Source organism: Xenia sp. Carnegie-2017, unplaced genomic scaffold (genome assembly GCF_021976095.1).
Source record: "Xenia sp. Carnegie-2017 unplaced genomic scaffold, XeniaSp_v1 HiC_scaffold_14, whole genome shotgun sequence".
NCBI classification, from domain to species: domain Eukaryota; kingdom Metazoa; phylum Cnidaria; class Anthozoa; order Malacalcyonacea; family Xeniidae; genus Xenia; species Xenia sp. Carnegie-2017.
The window spans coordinates 13,414,188-13,437,758 of NW_025813447.1; the positions used below are offsets into that span (position 1 = coordinate 13,414,188).

General features: G+C 33.6%; 4 protein-coding genes across 4 annotated transcripts; 1 reads left to right on the forward strand and 3 right to left on the reverse strand.

The window, feature by feature from the left end:
• Nucleotides 1-2,797: 2,797 nt before the first annotated feature.
• LOC124435321 (protein NipSnap homolog 1-like) lies at nt 2,798-4,256 on the reverse strand. Its single transcript, XM_046985257.1, has 6 exons — nt 4,067-4,256; nt 3,498-3,568; nt 3,291-3,431; nt 3,085-3,211; nt 2,926-3,009; nt 2,798-2,862 (listed from the first exon to the last, which is right to left on the reverse strand). Exons 1-6 carry the CDS (start codon nt 4,254-4,256, stop codon nt 2,798-2,800), a joined length of 678 nt encoding a protein of 225 aa, XP_046841213.1.
• Nucleotides 4,257-4,336: 80 nt separating this feature from the next.
• LOC124435322 (GATOR complex protein DEPDC5-like) lies at nt 4,337-12,603 on the reverse strand. The gene is made up of 21 exons (XM_046985258.1): nt 11,737-12,603; nt 11,452-11,662; nt 11,127-11,369; nt 10,888-11,022; nt 10,530-10,778; nt 10,015-10,271; nt 9,845-9,905; nt 8,964-9,253; nt 8,542-8,897; nt 8,384-8,465; nt 8,152-8,319; nt 7,889-8,086; nt 7,698-7,819; nt 7,306-7,398; nt 7,081-7,213; nt 6,900-7,005; nt 6,612-6,725; nt 6,218-6,390; nt 5,924-6,083; nt 5,400-5,460; nt 4,337-4,843 (listed from the first exon to the last, which is right to left on the reverse strand). Exons 1-21 carry the CDS (start codon nt 12,229-12,231, stop codon nt 4,498-4,500), a joined length of 4,053 nt encoding a protein of 1,350 aa, XP_046841214.1. The 5' UTR covers nt 12,232-12,603; the 3' UTR covers nt 4,337-4,497.
• A 1,659-nt stretch (nt 12,604-14,262) lies between these two features.
• Nucleotides 14,263-20,450, forward strand: LOC124434306 (cytospin-A-like). The gene is given in 10 exon segments (XM_046984195.1): nt 14,263-14,570; nt 15,591-15,833; nt 15,904-15,982; nt 16,104-16,864; nt 16,867-17,933; nt 18,784-19,211; nt 19,335-19,467; nt 19,611-19,692; nt 19,780-19,934; nt 20,165-20,450. Coding segments are annotated over 10 exon segments (3,099 nt in total). The 5' UTR covers nt 14,263-14,537; the 3' UTR covers nt 20,283-20,450.
• On the reverse strand, nt 20,432-23,549 carry LOC124434303 (2-(3-amino-3-carboxypropyl)histidine synthase subunit 1-like). Its single transcript, XM_046984191.1, has 13 exons — nt 23,484-23,549; nt 23,243-23,357; nt 23,094-23,164; nt 22,918-22,987; nt 22,780-22,843; nt 22,329-22,450; nt 22,047-22,201; nt 21,858-21,976; nt 21,669-21,737; nt 21,443-21,599; nt 21,271-21,371; nt 21,110-21,188; nt 20,432-20,901 (listed from the first exon to the last, which is right to left on the reverse strand). The coding sequence occupies exons 1-13, from the start codon at nt 23,547-23,549 to the stop codon at nt 20,590-20,592; spliced, it is 1,500 nt and encodes a 499-aa protein (XP_046840147.1). The 3' UTR covers nt 20,432-20,589.
• Between the last annotated feature and the right edge of the window lie 22 nt (nt 23,550-23,571).

Consider the following 23,571-nt stretch of genomic DNA (forward strand, 5'->3'; position numbering starts at 1 on the left):
AAGTCTGCCCTATGTCGTTTGAAAAATATAAATATTCGTAGTTTGAGAAATATCAATGAATTGAATAAAGAATCATCAACTAGGTCCTGTGTGTCGAATGCTTCTTTAGAATCAGAGACACATAATCTTGAGAAATCTAGTACATCGTTCAAGAAAATGAACCTTCAAAAGGAAGAAATTGATGTGTCAAGCTTTGATGATGAAGATGATGATATTGATCTGGATGTTTGTAGTGTTGACATTGAAACTTCCTCAAAATTTATACATGAGAATAAAAGCACACATGATTACAAATGTGTCATATCTGTTGATGAAAATATAAAGAAGGTAAAGAAGCCTTGTAGTACATGTTTTTCATACCCATGCAAGATTGTTGGAGCAAAAAGAGTTAAAAACCAGCATGGAAAATTTCCTTGTTTTAATGTTTCATACTCTTTAAAGTGTCAAATACATACTCCAGGTGTGATAAAAGTTGATGAAAGCAAATTATCAAACAAAATGAATGTCTCTATTCAAACAACGTCAACCGATATACAAATTCACCAAGAGTTTGCTAAACGATTTCCTTATCGAATTATTTCGGTATTGTCTTGTGAACCAAACCTTTGTAATGATGATTTGAAGTTGACTGACACTGTTGTTAAAGAGGAAATCTCAAGATGCAGCGAAACTCATCGTGTTCTTGAACAAAAGCGCCGTGATGAATTACAAGGCTTATACTGCAATCTTGCAGAAACTCTTTTGTTGTCAAAAACAAGAGCTAGCAAGATATGGATTTTACAAAATGCACTAAAGCAGATTAATCAGCTTGAAAGTGACAGCAGTGCACTCTTAGAGAAACTGATTTTGTTAAAGTCTGAAAATCAGATTAAACGTAAAAGATGGGAAGAACTCGCTGGCCAACAGTTTGTTGTACCTGAAAAGATTTTATCAAAGCAGGAGAGCCTATCCAAACTGCTGCAGACGAGCAAAACATGTGAGCATGAAATGTCAAGACCTACAATTACTAATGAGGTTAACGCGGTTCTATGTGTTAAAACTTCGGAAAAACTATTGTTACCAAAAAATAAATTTGAAATTAATGCGCAAGAGGAAATGAAAACTTCGCAAAGTTTACCAAATAGTGTGGTTGACAAAAACACAGCTAAATCTAGTCTTATCGATTCACGAAGTCCTTCAAATGCTATAAATTATGGAAATGTAACGGCTCATAATTTCGGCGATATTGAAAGCCTGCAAAATCCTGTGATAACATCCAATGAAGAGTTATCATTATCAGCTGTTTCTCATAATGCAAGCAACTGTAATGCTGATGTTAAAAAAGAATACATTAATATAACTTTACTTGTTGATAGTAAAGCGACAACATTTAAAGTTCCTAAGTCCAACGAAGGATTTTCATTTTTAAATAAATTGTCACTTGCAAAGAAGATGAGCAATAATTCCCGTTTGAAAATTGCCAAATATTTTCCTAGTACTCAAACGTTTACATTCAACCAAATGTCAAATGTTAACATCACCAGTTCAAACAATACATCAGTACCTTCACAGGCGTCTAATTGTTCTGTTAAGGATACTGTAAACAGTGTTATGTCTGTTACAAACCACAAAAAGCTGAAGCAATAGTGGAATCATCTGTCTATGGTGGAAAAAATGCGAGGCATTACTAAAGAATGAAGACAAAAAATGCGTACCTGAACATACTAAGTTCATCTTGCATGATTCAAAGAAGAACGATGTGTTTCCTATAAAAATAACTCGTCCAACAAAACCAAGAAAAACTTCAGTAGTTCAACAAAAAACAGAGTTTTTAGGCAGGTTTCAGTCAGTCGACAAAACCATAATCGTGGATTTTGTTGTATAACAAATCCTCCTGTCATCGATTTGACTTCGTACCAAGATGAGTCATTAATAGAAACTACAGCTGTCCCATTGATAGAAAATAAAGGAACTGTTATTACCACTACAACTTCCTTGAAACTTTCATATTCAACACAATCAGACCAAACCAAGCAAATTTTATCATCTAATGCACCTGTTGTCCAGACTATAACCAATAATTCTTTATCTCATCTACAACGTGTTTACTCTGTCAATAACGAAGTGAATAAGAGTATGAAGTCAGACATCACACAAGACTTGTTTAAAGTAAGTTCACAGTCTCGGGAAATAATGCCAGTTTCACATAAAGAACATCAATAACGAAGTGAATGAGAGTATGAAGTCAGACGTCACACACGACTTGTTTAAAGTAAGTTCACAGTCTCGGGAAATAACGCCAGTTGTCAAGGATGCCTTTGACATAAAGAACATCAATAACGAAGAACCTGGTCTTTGTGTCATAACTGATGTGTTTAGTCTGACAAAAATTTGACGTCACTTTTCAAAGAGTGCAAAGTAGAGTACCATTCACATCAAAAAGTGTCTGTTTATCCTCATTTGGCAATTCTGCAAAATTTCATTGACTTTATTTACCTTGTAGTTCTATGAATATGTTTCACATAAAATTGCAAAGTTTTACGTGTTAATGTGGAACATTGTGTACATATCTTTTGAACATAAAATAGTGTTGTTCAAGGCATAATATAATTAAGAAATGAAATATCATAAATTCTATACTTTATTTTTCAAAATGTGTGCAATATTTCACACATGTGTATACAAGCTGGTATTTGTAGAAATTAGCCGCCTTTTTTTATATTGTAGGCCTTTTTTTATATTGGAATCAATTTTCTTTCTTTGAGACATAGATTGGAATAATAATATGGTATTATACTTTGAAGTTTGAATTTGTCTTTCATGTAAGAAGAGATATTTTAGTTGGAAGCATAATTCTTGATTCCATTCGTCTCACCAGGGGAACTACAATAAGAAATTTTGTATTTTTATATGTCACAGTGTGTTGATATTGAAAAATATTCTTACCTGTATTTGCAACACAATCTGCCCAGTTTGGGTTTTCCCAGGCAGCCTCGCGTGTTTCCTTTCTAACCTTTAGATTTCTGTAGGCTTTCCATATTAATGACATGATTATGATAAAAATGTTAAAGAGACTATAAAATAAACAAGTGTTGGAATACTTACCCCATAAATGATGAACAACATAAAGTTCTCCAATCTGTGTAAAAAATCCAGCAACATCTTCATTATTTTTCTGTCGATGTACAATGGCTTGAATCCAATTATTCCTCCACTCAATCAGACTTCCAGGCTTATCACCCACAAAAACAAACATGACATGATGTAAAAAATGCTAGGAACTTTTGAAAAGTTCATGTTGTAAAATATACCTTCAAATGATAAGTTCTCAACTCATAGACATTTTGTGTTTCACGTAAACGAGGTTCACCCCAAAAATCAAATCCATACAACAGTTGGTTGTATCTCTTGTGAAGCATTGATGATTGTTCTTTTTCAAATAATTTGAATTCCTACAAAATGACAAATAAAACTTTGAATTACAGCAAGAACTACGCATCATAAACAATTTATTTTACCTCATTTGTTTGAAGATAATCATTGGCTTTATTCACATCATCAAAGCCACTTTTGTACACCCAAAGATGTACTAAAGGATAAAAACATTTGAAGACTGTTGAATAAACTAAGGATAAGCCACCTGATCCTACCTACCGGCATTGTCTAATGGTCCATACAATGTTGTCCAGCTACCAAGCAGAGTTGCTGGGAATTCTGGATCTTTGCTAATCCGAGGCAGTTCTGACGACCTGTGGATTTATGGTGAATGTACAAATCAAACTCTTTCACTATGATTCTAAACATCATCATATACTTACACCAATTCAGAATAAACATCCATGTTGTCTGGTTTTATATGATGAACTACAATCCATAAGCAGATGCAATCAGATCATTTGTTATTATTGTAGGTGAAAAATTTACAATTTGATGAAGTCATGGGGTGATAACCACGATTTCATAAATGTGTTTCTAATTATCTTTTCAACGTTTCAAGCAATAAATTGGTAAACACAACTCGACAGAATAGTAATGTTTTAAAGTAGTGAAAATAAATTTAAATAATAAAAATAATTTAAAAACTTACATTGAAGTTCATACAACACGTTATTCGTCAAGATTTTTGAATGAGCGTCGCTTCTAGTGTCCGAGGCTCCATCAACAAAAGAACTCCAAAACCCTTTATCTTTTGAATATGCACGACATATAAACGCCTTATAGGAGGAGTTTAAAAATTTGTTTGAAAAAACACGACGAATCATTAGATTCTTCGCCATTTCGTGACCTTTGATCTAAAAAAAAGTTTTTCGTTCTTTCGTACATATTCTGTGGTTCTGTCTAACATCACGTTTTTCTGTTTTCAACCCAGAATACTTCATTTAATGCAATTTTTAAGAATAAGCAAATGACTAAACCTAATATTTCAATGGGATATACGATTTCTGGTGACAATTTTAAATAGACCAATTGCCCCGAAATAAATCATTACTTCTAAAATACTTGTTTCATAACTATTTATTAATCTTCAGCAGGGAGGGATGTCTTAAGAAACTTTGCCAACTTGCCGTTCTTGTTATCGCAAAATGCTTTTATATGTTTGACCAATTTGCAGATTGTCTCATGATCTATTGTTACTGAGGATTTCCAACGTTTTGTCAGTACATTATTGAGTCTCCATACATATCCATACATGCCACTTTTGTCCTTGACATCCATCACAAATTGTTGTAGCTTACTATCCAGTAATGTCATAAATAGTGTACCAGTAAAATGGACATAGCGATAAGAAGATGGGGGCTTACGGTTTCTGCTATGATTTTCGTAGATTCCTGAACCATATGGAAAGTCTTTTAAGAACCCAAACCTACAAGAGAAAACACATCGTAGATCGTGTGACTTGCTTTGTCGTAAACGCTTGTGTTCTGGTAAGAACCACACATCCATGTGAACTTATATATGGGTTTGGGGGGATCTTAAATTGAACAAAAGACTACACACAGGGAAACGTCCCAATGGATGTAATATTTGTGACTAGCATTATTTACATAAACATTCACACACAGAAGAAACACCTTGTACCTTTCTGTACATAAACGTTCACACACAAAAGAAAAACCTTGTACCTTTCTGCACATAAACGTTCACACACAAAAGAAACACCTTGTACCTTTCTGTACATAAACATTCACACACAAAAGAAACACCTTGTACCTTTCTGTACATAAACATTCACACACAAAAGAAACACCTTGTACCTTTCTGTACATAAACGTTCACACACAAAAGAAACACATTGTACCTTTCTGCACATAAACATTCACACACAAAAGAAACACCTTGTACCTTTCTGTACATAAACGTTCATACTGAAGATACGCGTAGTCATTCACTGTGATAATCAAAACTTGTCCAAAACTGACCTTCTTAAAATTTTTTCTTGTAATACTAAGACCCTCAAATCAAACTCCTTCTTTGATATATCTGGAAATGTATAGCATAAATGGAGAAAATACAGTTCATTTGCATTTAAAAGTCTCTCCCACAATCCCAAAATTTAATTTAATATCAATTTTGAAGATAATCAATGCTGAAATCTGAAAAAGCACCTCTTCATCCCTACAAGACGCCGCTAAATTCTTTCATTTCGTCTTCGAGAGCACAATATGCTATGTGCATCCTGTAGATTTCATTAATACAATGCAAATCCTTCTAGAAATATCATGTTTTGAGCGTAGTGCGAGTCTCAAAATTTGATCAAAAACCATTTTCAGGACATTAATTGCTGACACTTAAAAGAGCTCCACATCACATTTAGTTCAACTCCTAGAGTACAATGTTTTGAGTCCAACTATGATATCTCAAGAAGGAATTTGCACTATGTAATAGAAACTATCTCTCTCACATACACACACACAATAACTATCATGAAGTATGCCATATTTACTTTGAAATGCTTCGTGTCCGCTAAGCAACGTGACGTCCAACGGAATGTAGTGAGCGTTTGTAAAAGGATCATTTCGTGCTAGATGATTGTCGATGAGAAACGTAGGTACTGGAACCAACTGAAATCCATAAGATGTCGCTTTACGTGCCCAGCTTTGAACCTATAACAAAAATTAATGTACTTGAAACAGAAAAGCTTGAAACAGAAAGGCAGATGACGCAGATATCCTACGACTCAACTTTAACTCTTTCATATTTCTATGAATTTTCAAAAGTTATCAGTATTCATCCGTACCAATTGATTAATAACGGATCCAGTTGATATTAACCATCCAACTTGTAAACCATAAGCATTATCTGGGCAGTATATACCATGGTATCTTACATTGCACCATTCAGGACGGTCACTAGAATTGTTATCAAGATTCAACTCACAATCTTTGTACAGATCAGGAATCTTTCTTTTATCTAACGTAAAATGTTAAATCATAAATATAATTTGTCATAAATATATCTTCTCAATATTGAATGGTTTTAATGCAGTTTTGAAGCAATCGTCCAATATAAACTATCAAAAAAAGTTCATTCCAGACATTAAATAATGACAATTATTTGATCTTTATTAGTCCTTGCTGTCAAAAGAACGTGATTCAAGTGGTCAAAATATTTATGCAAGCTACATAAATTACCTTGTGATATGTCATTGTGACTAAAATTGGCGAAAGGAAAGGGTGAGATTTCAGAACCTTGCTCTTTTAATTCAACTTCAAACCATTTTCTCTGAAATTGATCTCGAGTCTCCTCTAGAGGATGAAATGAAGGTTAAAGTGTTTTATCAATAAAAGATTAAATCGACAAAATATTAGCAACTAACTCTAATCTTAGCACAAATCCTAACGATAATCTTAACCATATTTAAAAACTGAAGGAAAAGGTACGATCGTTAATAGATTAAATACAACATTCAATTTACTCGCCTTGTTTCCTTTTGCCATTTTCCACAATTTTATAAAAATAAAATCCATCAATAAATGGATTATTCAAGCCAGATGCATGTTTAATAAAACCTTCATCTAACATTCTCTATAGAGAAATTTCAATGAAGACGATGATATTAAATCATTTGAAAACAATGAACACGAATTAACATAAAATCACCTGTGCAAGAGATACAGCTTCCGAGCGCGATGAAATAAAAGAGAGAGTTCGAATTAACCATGATGTTAAATCTGTTCCAAGGAACGACAAACGAGGTAGACTTTGCATTTCATTTAGAAAGTTTAAGCCAGACCTTGAATTAAAAGAGCGTCGTTACTTCAATGTGATGTTTGTGAAATTTTACATCATTCAGTGTTAATAATTAATTAATAAAATACATCTTACTTTTTCCTTTTCAATTGTTTGATGACATCTGCTAGAGATGTGTTAGTGTTGTCTTCATTCTCGCTACTTGAGGATCGTCGTCTATGACTTTGACTGATAGTAAATAGAAATTTGTTGTTTTTAATCTACATGAAGTAATGGCCAATCTGTGAGCCATAATTATACTTATTAGTGTCCTGATGGCGTGGACTTTGATTCGCATCAAGGGAGGCTATTTCATTTTCATCCAGAGTTTCAAGATCCTTACTACCTTCACCACTTCTATTACGGCGATGTGTTCGAACACTTGAAAGCGGACTTTTTGTGACAGTTGGCGTACTTGGTCGTCGTGATTTGGTAGGACTTTGACTCTCGGCAGCAGCAGGTCTACGGATACGATTTAATGTCTCCAAAACCTCAAAAATCCTTGAATGTATTTTGATTGAAGGGCATTATTATCCTCTTCATCACGAGTCAAATATTTCAGCTGTTGCACAGGTAGTAACAAAAGACGTATGCGCCAGTAATTGAGAGACTGGGAACAAAACATACACTTTAGTGTTATTATGAAGATAAATTAAAGAACATTTTCATCAATACACACCTCAATTAAGTTTAAATAATCCGGATCACGTGCAATATATTGATCCATGTAATTCCAGTTATAATTCGTGATGTCATTATTGTTAAATATTGTTTTCATTTTGACGTGTTGTTGAGTAAATTCACACCACAAACGATACGAATAAAATACCGGAGGAACATTGATAACGTGGGTTGGTTGATACCGGGTAAATGATACCTGAAGGTTAAATTCCCTTATTATTAACATGTTAAGCAGATAACATCATAATACTACCCACTTACTTGTTCGGACGACACAGTGTAAGTTAATTTATGAAAATTTCTTCCCATCATAAAAAAATATTCTTTATCCGGGACACCTTGTGGAATCACGCCAAAACGTGGCTGCACAACAGGCGAGAAAAACATACCATTTTCTTGGGAGGTTTTTGAGCATACAAGCTGGAAACCCTAAAAAAAGTTTTCGTGAGAAAATGATTTCAAAGATTCTTGGTAAAACCTAACGAAAACCGACCTGTGCTATTCTTTGCGAAATAAATTCTTTCAATTTATCGTCTGGTTTCATAACAACTCCTTTATCATCACTATTTCCTGTACTAAAAGTGACAAAAGACATTACAATTTTAAACAACAATAACGTAGATTGGCCGCAAATAAAACTCCTCAACTTACAATTCTTCGTCAATACATAAGTCGTAAGTATAAACTTTATAATGGTTGTCAAGTAAACTTTGTTTTGGTTTGTAATCTGTGGTCACTGGTAGACACGCAGGAATAGTGAGAGACTTCCAGTCAACACTAGTTGTCATTGCCGCTGTCCAATCATCTTCAGAGGGTGCATGGAGTTTTTTAACCCAACCCAATCCTTGCATGTTGATTGCCTTGTGTCTGAAGGAAGCTGAGCCTACAGAACGACTCAAGTGTGAGGTCAGCGTTGTTCTCTTGATTCCACTTTCTTCCTTAGGTACTTCTGAATCTTCTTTGTCTACAAGACCTGCAGTCAATCCACTTAAATCCTGTTCAATCTCCTAAAACAACAACAAAACACAAAATGAGCGCCCAGGTCCTCTCTTAACAAGAGAAGTTTCACACACCAAAGATTTGAGAAGACTATCGTCATCCACGTGATCAGAAATCTTGTAATGATGTTCTTGTTTCATTTCACCTCCTGGTCCCTTGGGAAAGGTGTGTCTCCAGCGATGTCTGTTACACGTCATCTTACAAGGAAGGTAGTTAGGACGAAATGGATTAGTTAGGGATCTTCGTGGACGTCCGATGTCTTGGTAAAAGTATGACGCATCTGCACTACCGACTACAGCACGTTGTGAAGCGATTGGAGGTGAATGAGAAGATAAAAAATCAGCATTGGCGTAATCATTAACAGCTGTAGGTAAAATAAATTTAACTTTTATATACAATGTAATTTTGGAAAAAGTTAAAAGAATTTCTATGAGAAAACAATGGATATTTTTATGAAGAATGTTTTATGCAATGAATATTCTTATATAGACATGTTTTATGGGAGAACAGTACCTATGTAGAAATAATGAAGGACATGCATGAATAGCGATGAATTTAAGAAGATAATCATAGATCTAAGGATGTAACGATAGGGATAGGGGTGGAAGTGGGAGTGCTCTAGCTAGGAGTGGTACACACCCTTCCACCTCATCCAGCCAAAGCTAGGAGTGGTACACACCCTTCCACCTCATGAAGCCATGCCTACAAGTGGTACACACCTCATCTAGCAATGATTATGAATGGCGCACACCCTAACTGCACCCCATCTAACGAAGGCCAGGTGTGGTACACACTTCTTCTCCATTCCATCTAGCGAAGGCTACGAGGACCCCTTTCCATCAATCTATCTCTTAATCTGAGCCATCCATGTTGCTAATACTGAGGAAATCTTCATTATGATTCTAGAGGATTTTCTTAATATGATTACAGACAGAAGGCATAGAGTAACACTTACATGAATTGATGCAATCAAACGAGTTTATCGCTCCTAAACTTCGTGCTTTGTGAATGCAATTCTGAAAATACAAAACAAAATAACATTGACGTTATCTAATGATCTTTAAAATACATCAACGACATAAAATAAAAGGAGATTTTTCTAAGATATTTGCCAATCACACTAACATTGTCTCGCTTTCCATTGATTTCAATAGAGCCACTCTTTGACACCATTTTTTCCTTCTTCAAGAACTTCTCTACCTTAGTAAAATCTACTTCAAACCCACCATCAAAACGTTTCCAAGGGTTATTTCCTGGGGTTAAAGTCTGTGGGCGAGGTTTTGTTTGAGCACATTTAAACACTTCTGTGTCATAAGCATCGTAGTCAACAAAATCGGGAAGTTTTTTCGCTTGAATTTCCTCAGAATGAATGTGACTTGAAACTGTAAATGCAAAAACATTCATAATCTGTGTTAAACGTCAAGAAAGCTTTCACATACTTAAAATCCTTTGTGTAAAACAAACACAACATTGTAAATAAGTTCATATGCTGTGTGAAAAGTACGCAAATAGTTGGGTAAGCTGAGAAACGATTACGTTTAGGAAGGTTAAATGTATTAAGGAGAAAATAAGTTTCATGAAGATGAGACACAAAAGAAGGCTTACAAAATAAGTTAGACGTGAAGATTTTTTTATCTTACAATTGTGATGCTTTTTATATTCTCCAATTCCTTGATGGCAACGAATGATATCAGGGACCTTTATACGAGGTACAAAGCATTTCTTTTGATTGCATTGAGATTTTGATGAATAGAAACTATGATTTATCCAATGAGGTATGCCATAATCATCACCAATCAACGTTGATGAACCAAACTTTCCATGAAATTTTAGCAAAGGCACAGAATGCAAGGGTTGTTCTGCCATACATACTAAATCAGCAGACATACCTACAACAAAACTTCTTATCTTAACATCGACACGCTTCAAACAAAGGAAATATTTCACTCTGTTTTATGAGAGATGATTATCTTATTAAACTGGCATAACATAACCCACCATTATCCACAATTCTTTGTTTCGTCAGTGTTGCCAACTCTCTATCAACTTCAAACATTCCTGCACCCGCAGTTATAACTACCATTTGTTGACCTGTTACTTCCAAACTTTGGTCAATATATGACTTCTCAAATACTACAAGGATTGATCATTTTATCAATACATCATAAAAATTATGGGGGGGGGGAGGATAGAAAATCAAATGAAGGAAGCAATGTGTGGTTTTTACAATAACGCACCATTAGCACCCAAGTTTAAAACTTCAAGGAAATTTCCTTGAGAAGCTGGTGCAAGAGAGTTTTCAGGAAAACCATCTTTTTTTAACATTTTTGGAAATTGAATAAAATGTTTTTTCAATTTGATAATAATTGAAGACCAATCATCAAGTCTTTCATCCTGAGCTATTACATGGTAGATATCTTCATACATTCTACCCATATAATCACAACAAAGTTGAGAATGCTTCTCTTTTGATGCATTACCTAGTGTAAGAGCAACAAATTCAACTAGAAATATGCCATTTAAAGCACCATCAAAAATGTCAATTCAAAATATTTTACTTACACAGCATACTCTTATCATAGAATATTCGAGCAAAATAGACAACTGTCAATGAATGAGTACATTTCATTTCTTTCCATTTCTCAAACAATTCAACAAAAAACCCATTGACTGTCTTCTCAAAATAAAGATCTCCATTCATATCAAATTCCCACATTTCTTGACTCATTTGAATAAACATGAAGATTGAAGCACAAGAAGACCTAAAGACAATCTTTAAAAACAGAGATCTTTCAATTTACACTAAAATGTAATCATTTCAATATATCAAAAACTTAATAATCTTACCCTCGTATCATCTCCAACTATGCCACACGCTACCTTCTTTGCAACATCACCATGAGACCACATCTCATGAACTTCGGCTCGAGCTTCAGCAAAACTTACTCTTTTTGATGTATAAACAGCAGAATGAATGAGAGTTTTCCCAAATCTCCACATATCACTTTGACCAAGGTATTGATCTTTAAATTTAAGCTCAACTAAGGCTAAAGTATAAGCTGTAGGTTCAACCTGCCTCACATAGACATCCCTCAAAGTACGAAAATTGAAACGACTTGCAATCCAATGCTTCAGACTAATCGTCTCTTTCTGTTGAAAATCTGTCTGCAGGTTCGTTATTTGTAACAATAGATTTCCTGTGCTTGTTCCATCTTCAAAATCTTGATAGATCTCCAAAATGTCTCCAACTTTTAAAGTATTTTGAAAATCCTTTGGATTTATAACGAGATCGTCTTCACTAAAGTTTGCCTGATGTGTCTGGAGTTTGCAAATTCTATTCATTTCTTTTTTAAACTAAACTAATGTCTATATAATATTTCTACGTTCACCATTGCTTATTGGGGAACATAACATTATATTACATCCCGTGCGCCGGAGAGAGAAGATGCGTCTGCGATGCATTATGGTCAGTGTAGTGGATCCAGTGGATCATAGTCAGGATCACGATCATAGTCAGTCAGATCATAGTTGATAATCATTGAAAATCTTTGAAATGTTAGTTAGGCCGCAAGCAAGGTTTACAAATATACAAGTGTTCTTTGAAATACGATCCTGACAACACAAATACGATTGAATAATCTAGATTTTTGAAGATTACTTCGTGGACAAAAACGCGTGTAGATCCAAAAACGCCATAAAAACTGCCAAAAACTAAATTTTGCAACGACGACCAGGAAGTACTGGAAAGGAAATTGGACGAGTGGAAAGCAAAAGATCCAACTTCGAATTTTTTTATAGCATGCGAGAGGAAACGACAAAGAGAAATAACGACAGTGATCCGGAGAGCAAAGCTTTTTGTTTGATCATCAAGAATAATGGCAGCAACGTTTGTTGAAAAGATATGGATACGAGCTACTTTCGATGGATGTTGAATAGAAAACCACGAAGTGTGCTATACTACTTTTCTTCATTTGTGTTCCCACAAATGTTGGTTACAAAGTCGTAACTGAGTTCATGTGAGAGACAGAGGACAGAGAATCTATCAGCGAAGATTTGAACGTTGTCAAATTATAGAATAATGATTGGAAGCATGTGTATTTCATAGTCGACTATTCAACAGTCGAGATTGGGGCGATCGATAAACACTTTCATGGCATAACAGTCTACATCTGCGATTACCACAGAATACAAGTAATGCAAAGACAATTAAAGACGATAAATGATTTAAAAAATGATAAAAAATCATATTTTCTTTCTTTCTTGCATTAAGATCATCCAGTCTCTTGATCGTCTAAAAGACTTAATATGAATATTTAGGCTACGTGTTGGTTTGATCCAAAAATAATGACCGTCTATACAAAAAATTGATGTAGTAAATACTTGAGAGATTATCCAAGATGAATGGTAGCTAAGCTAGCCCAGCAATCGTGTAGTTATGGTGCAGTAAAAGACATCTGTGAATATATATTTTAAAACATTAATAATTGCTACTTCATGTAGTCATATTTTCAGTCTTCAAGTTTGAGGGTATATCTTACAGACAATCGGCGACCACTAAATTGTTGTCACCCTAACCAAAATGTCATCTCGAATGAACAGTTTCTTTTTACAGTAAACAAACAATAAAATTGCCAACCACTTTTATACATCTCTATACATATCAGCTCATGTAAAAATAATTCAGAAGCATGACTGCCAGCTGCTTACCTGCAGAACTAGCAGTTGTAGTAACTTTCATTGTACAATACGACATTAATCTTACATTAAGTATGCGATACCAAAGTTCGACGATGCAATGACATGTTCAATACCTTCGCCAACTCTGTCGTCTTGTTCAGAAATATTCAACAACAGTGAATCCAACGGTTGACGTTGAGCGACTAGTTGGCGATATATTTTACCTGCATAATGCAACAAGTTGTTGAAACTTGCGACGGCCTAAAGAAAAGATACCATATAATGATGCTGTCCATCTGATGAAAAATTGACGTCATATAATATAACATCACGATACCACGTGATATTTAAGAATAACATGACATCACTCTAATAAAAATTTGATTACATTGTAACTGATATGAACTTGTCGCATTCTACGAATGAATATGACTATTTTGGAAAATGTCCGACTTATTCCAGTAAATATAATCACAATTTTCTTGTAATTTGCAAGTAATGTGAAGTTTGTTATTACAGTTCACTGACCATTTTCTTTTTTTTCAACTGTCGTATATCACATTACCAACATTATGTATATCACAACGCATCATACGTATTTATGACGTAAAGATAAACATTGCTCAATGTCCTGTGCCATTGTTACAGAGGCCTTTGTTGAATATTCAGAATATTATATAGTCAAATAGATGTAATTAGCTAGGCATTCTTCTTGGTTTTTTTTAAAATCACTAAGCATGAATCGAGCTTTTCTTATGAAAAGCTTCAATTAGAAAACAAATTTTACAATTATTAAAAATATGAAATTTCACCATAAATGGTGAGATCCTGCCGGATATTTAGTACAGGAAGTGCTTCTTTTTATGAAATAAATATCTGATCACATTCTTGACTCGCATCGTTGTCGTCAAACCAGACATTGCTTCCTTAACATTGCATTCTTGTGTCTCCTAAAGAAAATAAAATTCGCCATGGCTGAGGAAGAAGCAAGATTAAAGGCTTTGGTAAGAAAAAATTATCATTATTAAGAACAAATACAATATAAGGACAACCTTATACGACCTATAGAGCTTGTATTGGACTCATTATTCTGAAAAAATTTTAATTTGATATCGAGTACTTAATCTTGTCCTGATATTCTGTTGACCAGATCGACCATTTGCTTAGTGATTTAGCAGTGAATTCTGGCGTATTATATTTTAGAGTAACTTATAAAATGCCTAACAATCGTTTGTCACATGAAGTGATATTTTTGTTATGTATACTTATAACCAGGTTCTACACGACTGCATATCTTGGTTCTGGAGTTTCCTGCTGTTATTCATGAATACATTTCATTCAGAAGATAACGCCGCTTATATTCTATTTGCGACTTGCTATTGCTTCTTTATTTAAAAATTCATTATTTCTATAAACAGTCAGTACATGCACCTTTCCATTAAGTGAAAATATGACGCATTAATTCTGTACAATGTTTGCTGTAGATGGCATTTAATCAGTGTCATGTTTGTTTAACAGAATTAGAATTTTAAGTAAACAAATTCGTGTGTTTGCGACTTGACAAAAGAACGCGCGTTCACTGATACAGTTCACTGAAAAGCAGCCGTTCAAGACCTCTGAAATATGCGAATTATTTCAAGTATCGCATTTAATACCATATGTTATTAAGAAAATCCACGTTTAAGCTGATTTCCTAGCAGTTTTTACTAAATACAAGTTGGCAGTTATGATATGGTGCAGACAATTTGACAAGATTTGCAAAATTTTCCTAACCAATTACTTTATTTAAATGTGTTATTTTTAATTATCATAATCTAGTTGCAAAGTAAATATTTATTTTGGAAAGAGTTATAGATAGCTAAGGATTACCATTCATTCTTTATTGTGAATATAAAATAATGGTTAGTAATTTCTTAGGATTAATGCTAATTTTTCATTAAATGAAAGGAAATGATAGCTATTTCATCAGCTGCAGAAAATAACATTTAAATTTCATAATGCATTTCTTATCCCATAATTTTCAGCTGGAAAAAACAGAAGACTTTGATGAAAGACGTAAAATTAGATCTGAGCTACGAGCAGTGCGAAAGAAGATGTTGGATGCTATGAATGCAACAGCAGAAGCAGAATCAAATGAGAGAGCTGCAAGACGCGCAGAACGAGCAAGAACAAGAAAGGCAGAAGATGAAAGTAGTAGTTATAAAGGTGCAGTTATTACAGATGAAATTCTAACAGCAATGGATAATGAAGAGTCTCTTCAAACACTTGTAAGTTGATGGTTTTTTTCATTAACTGTTTTTCTATAGTTTTTACATAGAAATCGACATTCTCTTTTAGTTGAATGAAATTCCAACATCTCAGATTGAAGATCGCAGAAGGATTCGTGCAAGGCTACGTGAAGTCAAAAGAAATAAAGGTAAAAAAACTTGTTGATTAAAAATTTGTTAGGGTTTGCTAGTTCTTCATTGAAAACAAAAAAAATATCATTAAGGGTTTCAAAGGAATGCGTATAAAAATATAAACTATAATTGTTTTAGAAAACATTGCAACATCTCAACCAACAAGAGTAACAAAAGAAGAGATACAGAAAATTGATGAAAACTTAAATACAACAGAGAGAAGTCAACAAGATAACATCGATTCATTTTCTGATGGCCTTGAAAATCAAAGGCAGTCCAAAACAAATGATGATATTACCATGGCAACCTTATCATATGGCAATCGTTCAAGAGTTGATAACAATGAAGAAATTTGTGTTAATGAAGAAACAAAGAGTATAGAGGACAATAAGCAAGAAGATGAATCTTCTAAGGAATCAGAAAAAATATCAAATGGTAATGATGGTTTATATATGAAATTGAGTTCAAGCCAATGTGAGGCAGTAAATATCGAGACACTAGCTGAGACAGAGAGTGTTGGTAATATGCAATTTGAAGTAGTGCTTCAACAGAGTACTGATCAAAATGATAATAAGGAACCCAAAGGATCTAATAAGGATATTGGAGATGTTGAAAAATCAAGCAAAGATAATGTGCCATCAAGAGAAAATCAAGAAACGATTTTGGTTGAAGAAAAGAATAATCATGATCAATTGGCTGCAAAGGTAACGGTAAAAGAAATTTCTGTTAAAGATAAAAATGACAATGACAATGTTGAAAAAGAAACAAATGTTGTTGAGGAAATTTCACTTCAGTTTAATGGTGATGATGGAAATTTCAGCATTGATAATGATAGAAAAAGCACCAAACAACGGCAAGATGTTAAAGAAGACAAAAAAAAAATGAAGATATAGAAAATATGAATCACGTAGATGGTAGAAATACCACAACTAATGAAAGCAAAGAGAAAAAACCTTTGTTGTTGTCAGAACAAGATGACAAAAAGAATCTTGGTAAGATAAATCAAATTGATTTTCGACAAAACTTGAAGAAGTCGGGTAAACTTGATCAGGGAAAAAATGCTGTGCATCTTGAGAAGAAAAACGTCACTGCGGGTGCACAGATTGATTTTCGAACTGGAAATCTGAAAAAATCTGGTCGTATTGGCGGTGGAGCTGTGAATTTGGAGAGTAAGATATCAACACAAGGAGCACAAGTGGATTTCCGCAGTAGTAGTTTGAAACCTTCAGGAAAAATTGGTAATAGTGTTTTAAATCTAGAACGAAAATCAAACACTGCTGGCGCTCAAGTTGATTTCAGAGGTGCTTTGAAAAAAAGTGGTAAAACACATGAGTCAGCAGGCGAAACAAAAGACGATGCTGCAGAATCAAAACAACATGTTCAGAAAGAAATTGTGAAAGAAGTTAAGAACGACGTAAGTGATGAGTTGAAGAAGGAAAAATCTAGAGATGATGATAAAATGAAAGCAAATACCGCGAGCAAAAGTACACCACAAGTTCAAATTGCTCCTGCGAAGATAACGAAAAAGAAGGAACCTTTCTCTGTTCCCGTGAAAAAAGACAGTTCAAGTAAAACGGAAGAAATTCAAGGCACTGTTAAAATGAAGGAAAGCAAGGCAGATGTTATTCCGAATACTTCCGATGATACAGGAGAGGTTGTAAAACATAACGATGAAGATAAAGCAATGGTGAACGTTGTTGTGGATAATGAGGGCGACAATGCAACTGTAATGAATGTTAAACTCGATACTAAAGTTTCAACTGAAAGCAGTTCTAAAGGCAAGGAAAAATTAAATACAAAAAGTCAAGTTGGAACAAGATACAAACCTCAAGATGGTTATCGAACAACTAAGGATTTGAATAAGACGGCTCCAGCAAGAAATAAATTTTCAGATCGAATGGCTAAATTTCAATCTAAAGATGAAACGACTGATAAACCAAAGCAAAGTTTCTTGTCTTTTGACAAGAGGTATGTTTTCACCATCAAATAACTATTTTGTTTAAATATATGTATTAAGGTTTCTCTCATTGCCATAATTAACGAGAGATATGCTGTTACTTGTTTAAAAAGATAAGACAGAGGTTTCTAATTATTATTGAAGTATTTGCATATTTTACTTAGATAATTAACTGTGTGTTTACTGTCTTTGTATAATGTTAGTCTGTTCACGATTATTACAAATATAAGTGAAATAAATAAAACAAAATAATTCTAGTGCATTCGCTTTCTAATCTTAAATTAATCTTTGATGCTAAGACTTAAAATAAACAAAAAAACACAGTGCAACAATATCCAGATGTTTTTATTTTTTTCTGAATGTTTACCTTTTTGTAGTGGATTTAATACAAGCCTTAAAATCACAAATAAAAATGAAATAAAACGCAATTAACAAAATAGTGTTTTGATTTAACGTAAAACGATTGAAAAGAAAAAGACATCTTTGAATTTATTGTTCACCAGCTGTTATACAGACATACAGATATGATCATTTAGTTATATGCTAATTTAAATCAACCTTGATAGAATGGTTTCAGTGTTGTAGTTGATCGAAAGAAATTGTTGTATAGCAATGTGATGACTTCATAGCGAAGACAGTACAGTACGACTTACGTTAACGTCTGTTTTATCGTTCTAAAGTTTTCTAAAACAGTTTAAATAAATGTCTTCAGTGTATATTGTAAGGTTAGTTTATACTACTAAATTTTTGTCTACTTAAACTTTTAAAAAGCGCTTTACTTAAAAAAATCTAAGTTTACTAAACAAAGTTTAGAACATTGATTAGTTGACTTGAATAAAATCTTTTTTCAACCTTTGATAGAAAGGAGAACAAGAAAGATGTTACAGTTCCTATGAAGGACAACACAAGCAAAGAAATAACTGTAAAGATGGATGGCACTGCCATTACGTCAAAGGAATCCATTAGTACAGTACAAAGTAAGGTCAATGATCGTATTGAAGATGGTGGTCCTACTCGTGCGGAAATCCACGAGGATAAGACGATGACTAACAAAGACAAAACGGCAAAGACTGTCAAAGAAGAAACGGCAAAGACTGCCGACGAGAAAACGGCAAAGACTGCCGAAGAAGAAACGGCAAAGACTGCCAAAGAAGAAACCACGAAGACAAGCAACGATAGCGTGGTTATGGAGAAAAAAGACGCTAAATCGGCAAGCATTAAAACAAATGAAATCAAAGTGAACAATCAAAGCAAAGAAACTAAAAAGCCAGCACGGAAGACATTTGTTGGTGAGTAATAACTGTTGTGTTGTTCTCACACCCTCCGGTTAAAGGACATTTTACGTTAATATTGTGGCCTACACTCTCCTGAAGATATCGTGTTTCATTATCATACATGACTATTCTTTTTAGATCCTGAGCTTCAAAAAAGGATGGCTCAGCGTCAACGTGACAGAGCAGCTGCAAAACGTGAACAAGCATCATCGGCAAAAAATAAGAGAATGGCTTTTATGCAGAAACTTGAGGCAAACAGTCCAGAACAAAAGTAATGATGGTTTTTATGCTATCACATCAAATGTTTCTTAATTAATCGTTCAAAATTTGCTTTTGATAGGTTTTACATGTTTTTGATGACACAATTGGTCTAAAAAAACGTTTTTGTTTTTCCACTTTTTTTTTCGTGAATAGAGGCCAGTCGAACGTAACGAAATCAGGATCAAATGTCGAAAAACTTCTTTCGTGGTGTCGTTATAAACTTGGAAGATACAAGGTACGTGATTATTTTGTAATAGTTAAAAAAGTTCTAAAACACGCGAATTGAGGTGAATTACACGTGAAATCCTTTGTTTTATTTAAGGGTGTCCAACTGACAAATTTTTCATCAAGTTGGGCCGATGGTTTGGCATTTTGTGCCTTGATACATGTTTATCTTCCGGAGAAAATTCCTTACGATGAGCTTGTTGCTGGCGGAGATAAACGACGTAATTTGGAAGTGGCATTTAGTGTTGCAACGTATGTGTCGATAAGTTCGGTTATATTAAATGAAAATGTCTTTCATTGAAAAATTACATTTTCAATTAGTTAAAGCTTGTGTAAGGTAGATAGTGATAAATATGGAATACACACTACCCAAGATTGAATATAATAATTGACTTATTGTCTGAGTTGTCACCAAACGTGAAAAATAGTGTTGGTGTGTTAAAACTTACATTTAAAATTTTTTTATTACATACCTTCTTTAGTGAAGCTGGTATTCCTGAGTTACTTGAAGTTGATGATATGCTTTCGTTTGCAAGTCCAGAACCCAAGAGTGTCATGACATATGTATCATCAATTTATAAACATTTTAATCCTTCTTGAAGTGTTTCCTTTGAGTATTCTAGAGAAATATAAAGTTACACATAAGAATATATATAGAATATAGTTAAAAAAGAATTTTAGTTTAGTAAAATTGAAATGAGGTAGACATGACTGCACATGTATTTGTGAATTTAAAGAATAAAATTATATTTTTATAAGTACTTTAAAGCTAGCATAATTTTTATTATACAATTTGTTTGAATTTTGAGCAAACATTAGACTTGTTGTATAACATTGATGAAGCTATAAAGTGCTTTTAGGGTGTTTGTACAACATGGTTGAAGCTCAAAGGAACTATTCACATTGTTTACGTTCTGTAGCAAGAGCAATGCCCACAATTTTTAACGTCCGTATTAAAAGTTTGTTTTTCTTGCGAAGTCTTTATTTTATCTTTTTCTTGCAAATTCTTTATTTTCTCTTTTTCTTGCAAATTCTTTATTTCATCTTTTTCTTGCAAATTCTTTATTTTATCTTTTTCTTGCAAATTCTTTATTTTACTTCTCCTTTTGCCCAGTCTACAGTCTTCATGATTTGGTGTCCAAGCTCCAAGACTTAGGTTGGAATAATAGTCCATGGGATATTGTTGCTGCCAGTCAATTGATTTTATAGCAACCATGGTCTAAGATAGATAAATGTTGCATTTTTTTCAAATTGATGATATTAAATGAATTAGGTCAGTCACACAAAACACAGATAAAGCGATTTTCGTTAGATAGTGTCTTTGAAACGTATGAAAAAGAAACGTTTTGAACATTAGAAACAATCATCAAGACGAAGAAACTCCAGTGTTTGTGCAACCGACTGGTGATCATGTGGTGTTTACGCACCTCATATGGTGTGAGTAGTGGTTTCGTAAATGACATTCCCCAATCAATAGAAATGCGTGGACAGGTTATTTGAACCCAACTAAAAAACGAATGATTAATTTCTACAGAGACAGCATTTTCATCCAAATGCACATTTCAAAATGATTTTTAAACATACTTACGCATCAACGTTGTTAAATAAATCAAGTTTAAAAGGGAATATTTCAGATAATAATAATCTAACAACTTTCTTATTGCGCCCTTCAAGGCATTTTTCAAGATTCTAAAACAGAAAATGGAAAGTTAATAGACCATTTAAAGACAATATTAAGTTCTTAGGACATATAGCCTAACCATTAAAATTTTAGGATTTCCTTGTCGCCCAAGAGTTCCTAGAATTAATCCAAATGTTTCAGCATTTGTTGCTTTATTTATAGCCATCTGTCGACTTTTATGCATCTTGTCAATATCATAATATTCCCGAGAGAAAATCTTACTGTATGGATCGTATCTAAAGAAATACATATATAACCATGATGTTATGTTGATGAAACAAAAATATGAAATCAAAATCACATACTTATATGCTGGTATAGTTGGATTTGCAATCATCACTGACTCCAAATGAAATCGTCCATCACCCAAATATCTGAAGGAAAAAAAGTTCATAAAATTACTTTATGGAAGCTAGATAATCTGAAGATGGCTCATATAAGACTGGTTGATGCAGAATTATAATAATATGACTAAAACTAAATTTATCACCTACATCAAGGCATCTTTATTAGTGATTGTTGGAGAAGTACAACCAAGAATCTCACCAGGGGATAATGGTTTACACTGTGGTATATCTATGGTGAAGTCTGATGATAACTCCATTGCAGAGAACTAAAAAGCAAAAAAATCTTCCTAATAAATCTCCTTATAATCCAATTAATTTGTCGATATCAAAACTTACCTGCAAAGCCGCAGCAAATTGTATAGTACTAACAAGAGAAAGCTTTGAGTTGAGAGGAAAATTATATTTGAGCGTATCAATGAAATGAGCTGTGTCTATCTTGATGTCAACAAACACATAGAGCATTTTGAGACCACACATTGCATCAACAGGAACTAAAATCAAGTTACATACTGTTTCATATGATTATCTGTGAGAAAATACTTGAATTTTTAACAACCCAACTTAAATCAGTGAACATAAAACTGTCACCCTTAAAGTGAAAACAATAAAAGTTCTTACTCAAGCAACTATGAGCATAATGTACCATAAAGTCACAGCCTAGAGCTCTAGCAGTAAAATCATCAACACAACACGCTCCATAAGTCACATCTCCCATTATCACTGTGTCAACCTCGGCATACCTGAATGTACACAAAACCCAAAATAAATTAAAGCATGTATGTAAAGCCATTTGATACATTAATAAATGTTATCAAGTTATAATACAGAAAACCTTGTCAATAATATCAACAAAAGGCCTGACTACATGAAACAACTAGGACCCACAAGCAGGGATAATTTAGACCAAGTAATCAGCTCCAAAAAACCTGAAACTTAGTCTCCCTATAGCCATGATGCTCACCATTTATTCATGAGATGACAACATGAAACCATTTATGTAACAAAGATAATTTAAATGGTTTTATAGGCAGGATGTATTTATAATATTCTAATATTTTAACCATCTTACATTTCAAGGATATCAGCAATGGCACAAGCAAATATTAGCAAACCTTCAGGAAATTGCAAAGCCACTGCAAGAATAAAGACAAAGATACATAAAAGAAATATTCACAAAACACATGTTTATTTGTATAAATGTAACTACCTTGTTTTGCTTTGCTCTTTCTCAGACGCCATATTGTTTTATGAATTTCAAAATTATAATTTGATGGAAGCTGAACAAAAACAAGTGAAGAAATAATAATTTGTTCATTATGTGTGTTTGGAAATTTGTGCAGTTGTACTTGTAAGAAGAATTTTGCCATGGATGGAAAACCATACCTGAGTGATTGCACTGTTTAATTCACTATTATTCAATATATCATCTGGAATTTGGCTGACAATTTTTACACCTGGATTAATCATTGGATAGAAAAAACGATATAATCATTCGTCTTTGACGAAAATATGGCCTGAGATGTAACACATACCATGTTTGCCGGTAAAATGTTTTCTGTTCTTGTTTGCTGACGATACTTGAATGCGATACTCAGGTTGATGGTCAATATGGTCCTTTTTTTGTGGCTTGTCGCCCATATTTTTCACCTAGAACACGATTTTAAATGTCAATGTGCTATTCTTGTGAAATATTAAATTTCACACAGATGTAACACGTGGTATGTCACGAAATCAATAAGAACTTCGATCATCAAACATTGCGTAATATTGTACCACAGACTCATCATCTGTAATTGAATTGAAATCGATTGAATTTCTATCGCTGGTTGATAGGTACATAAAGTCTCTTCATCGCATTTGT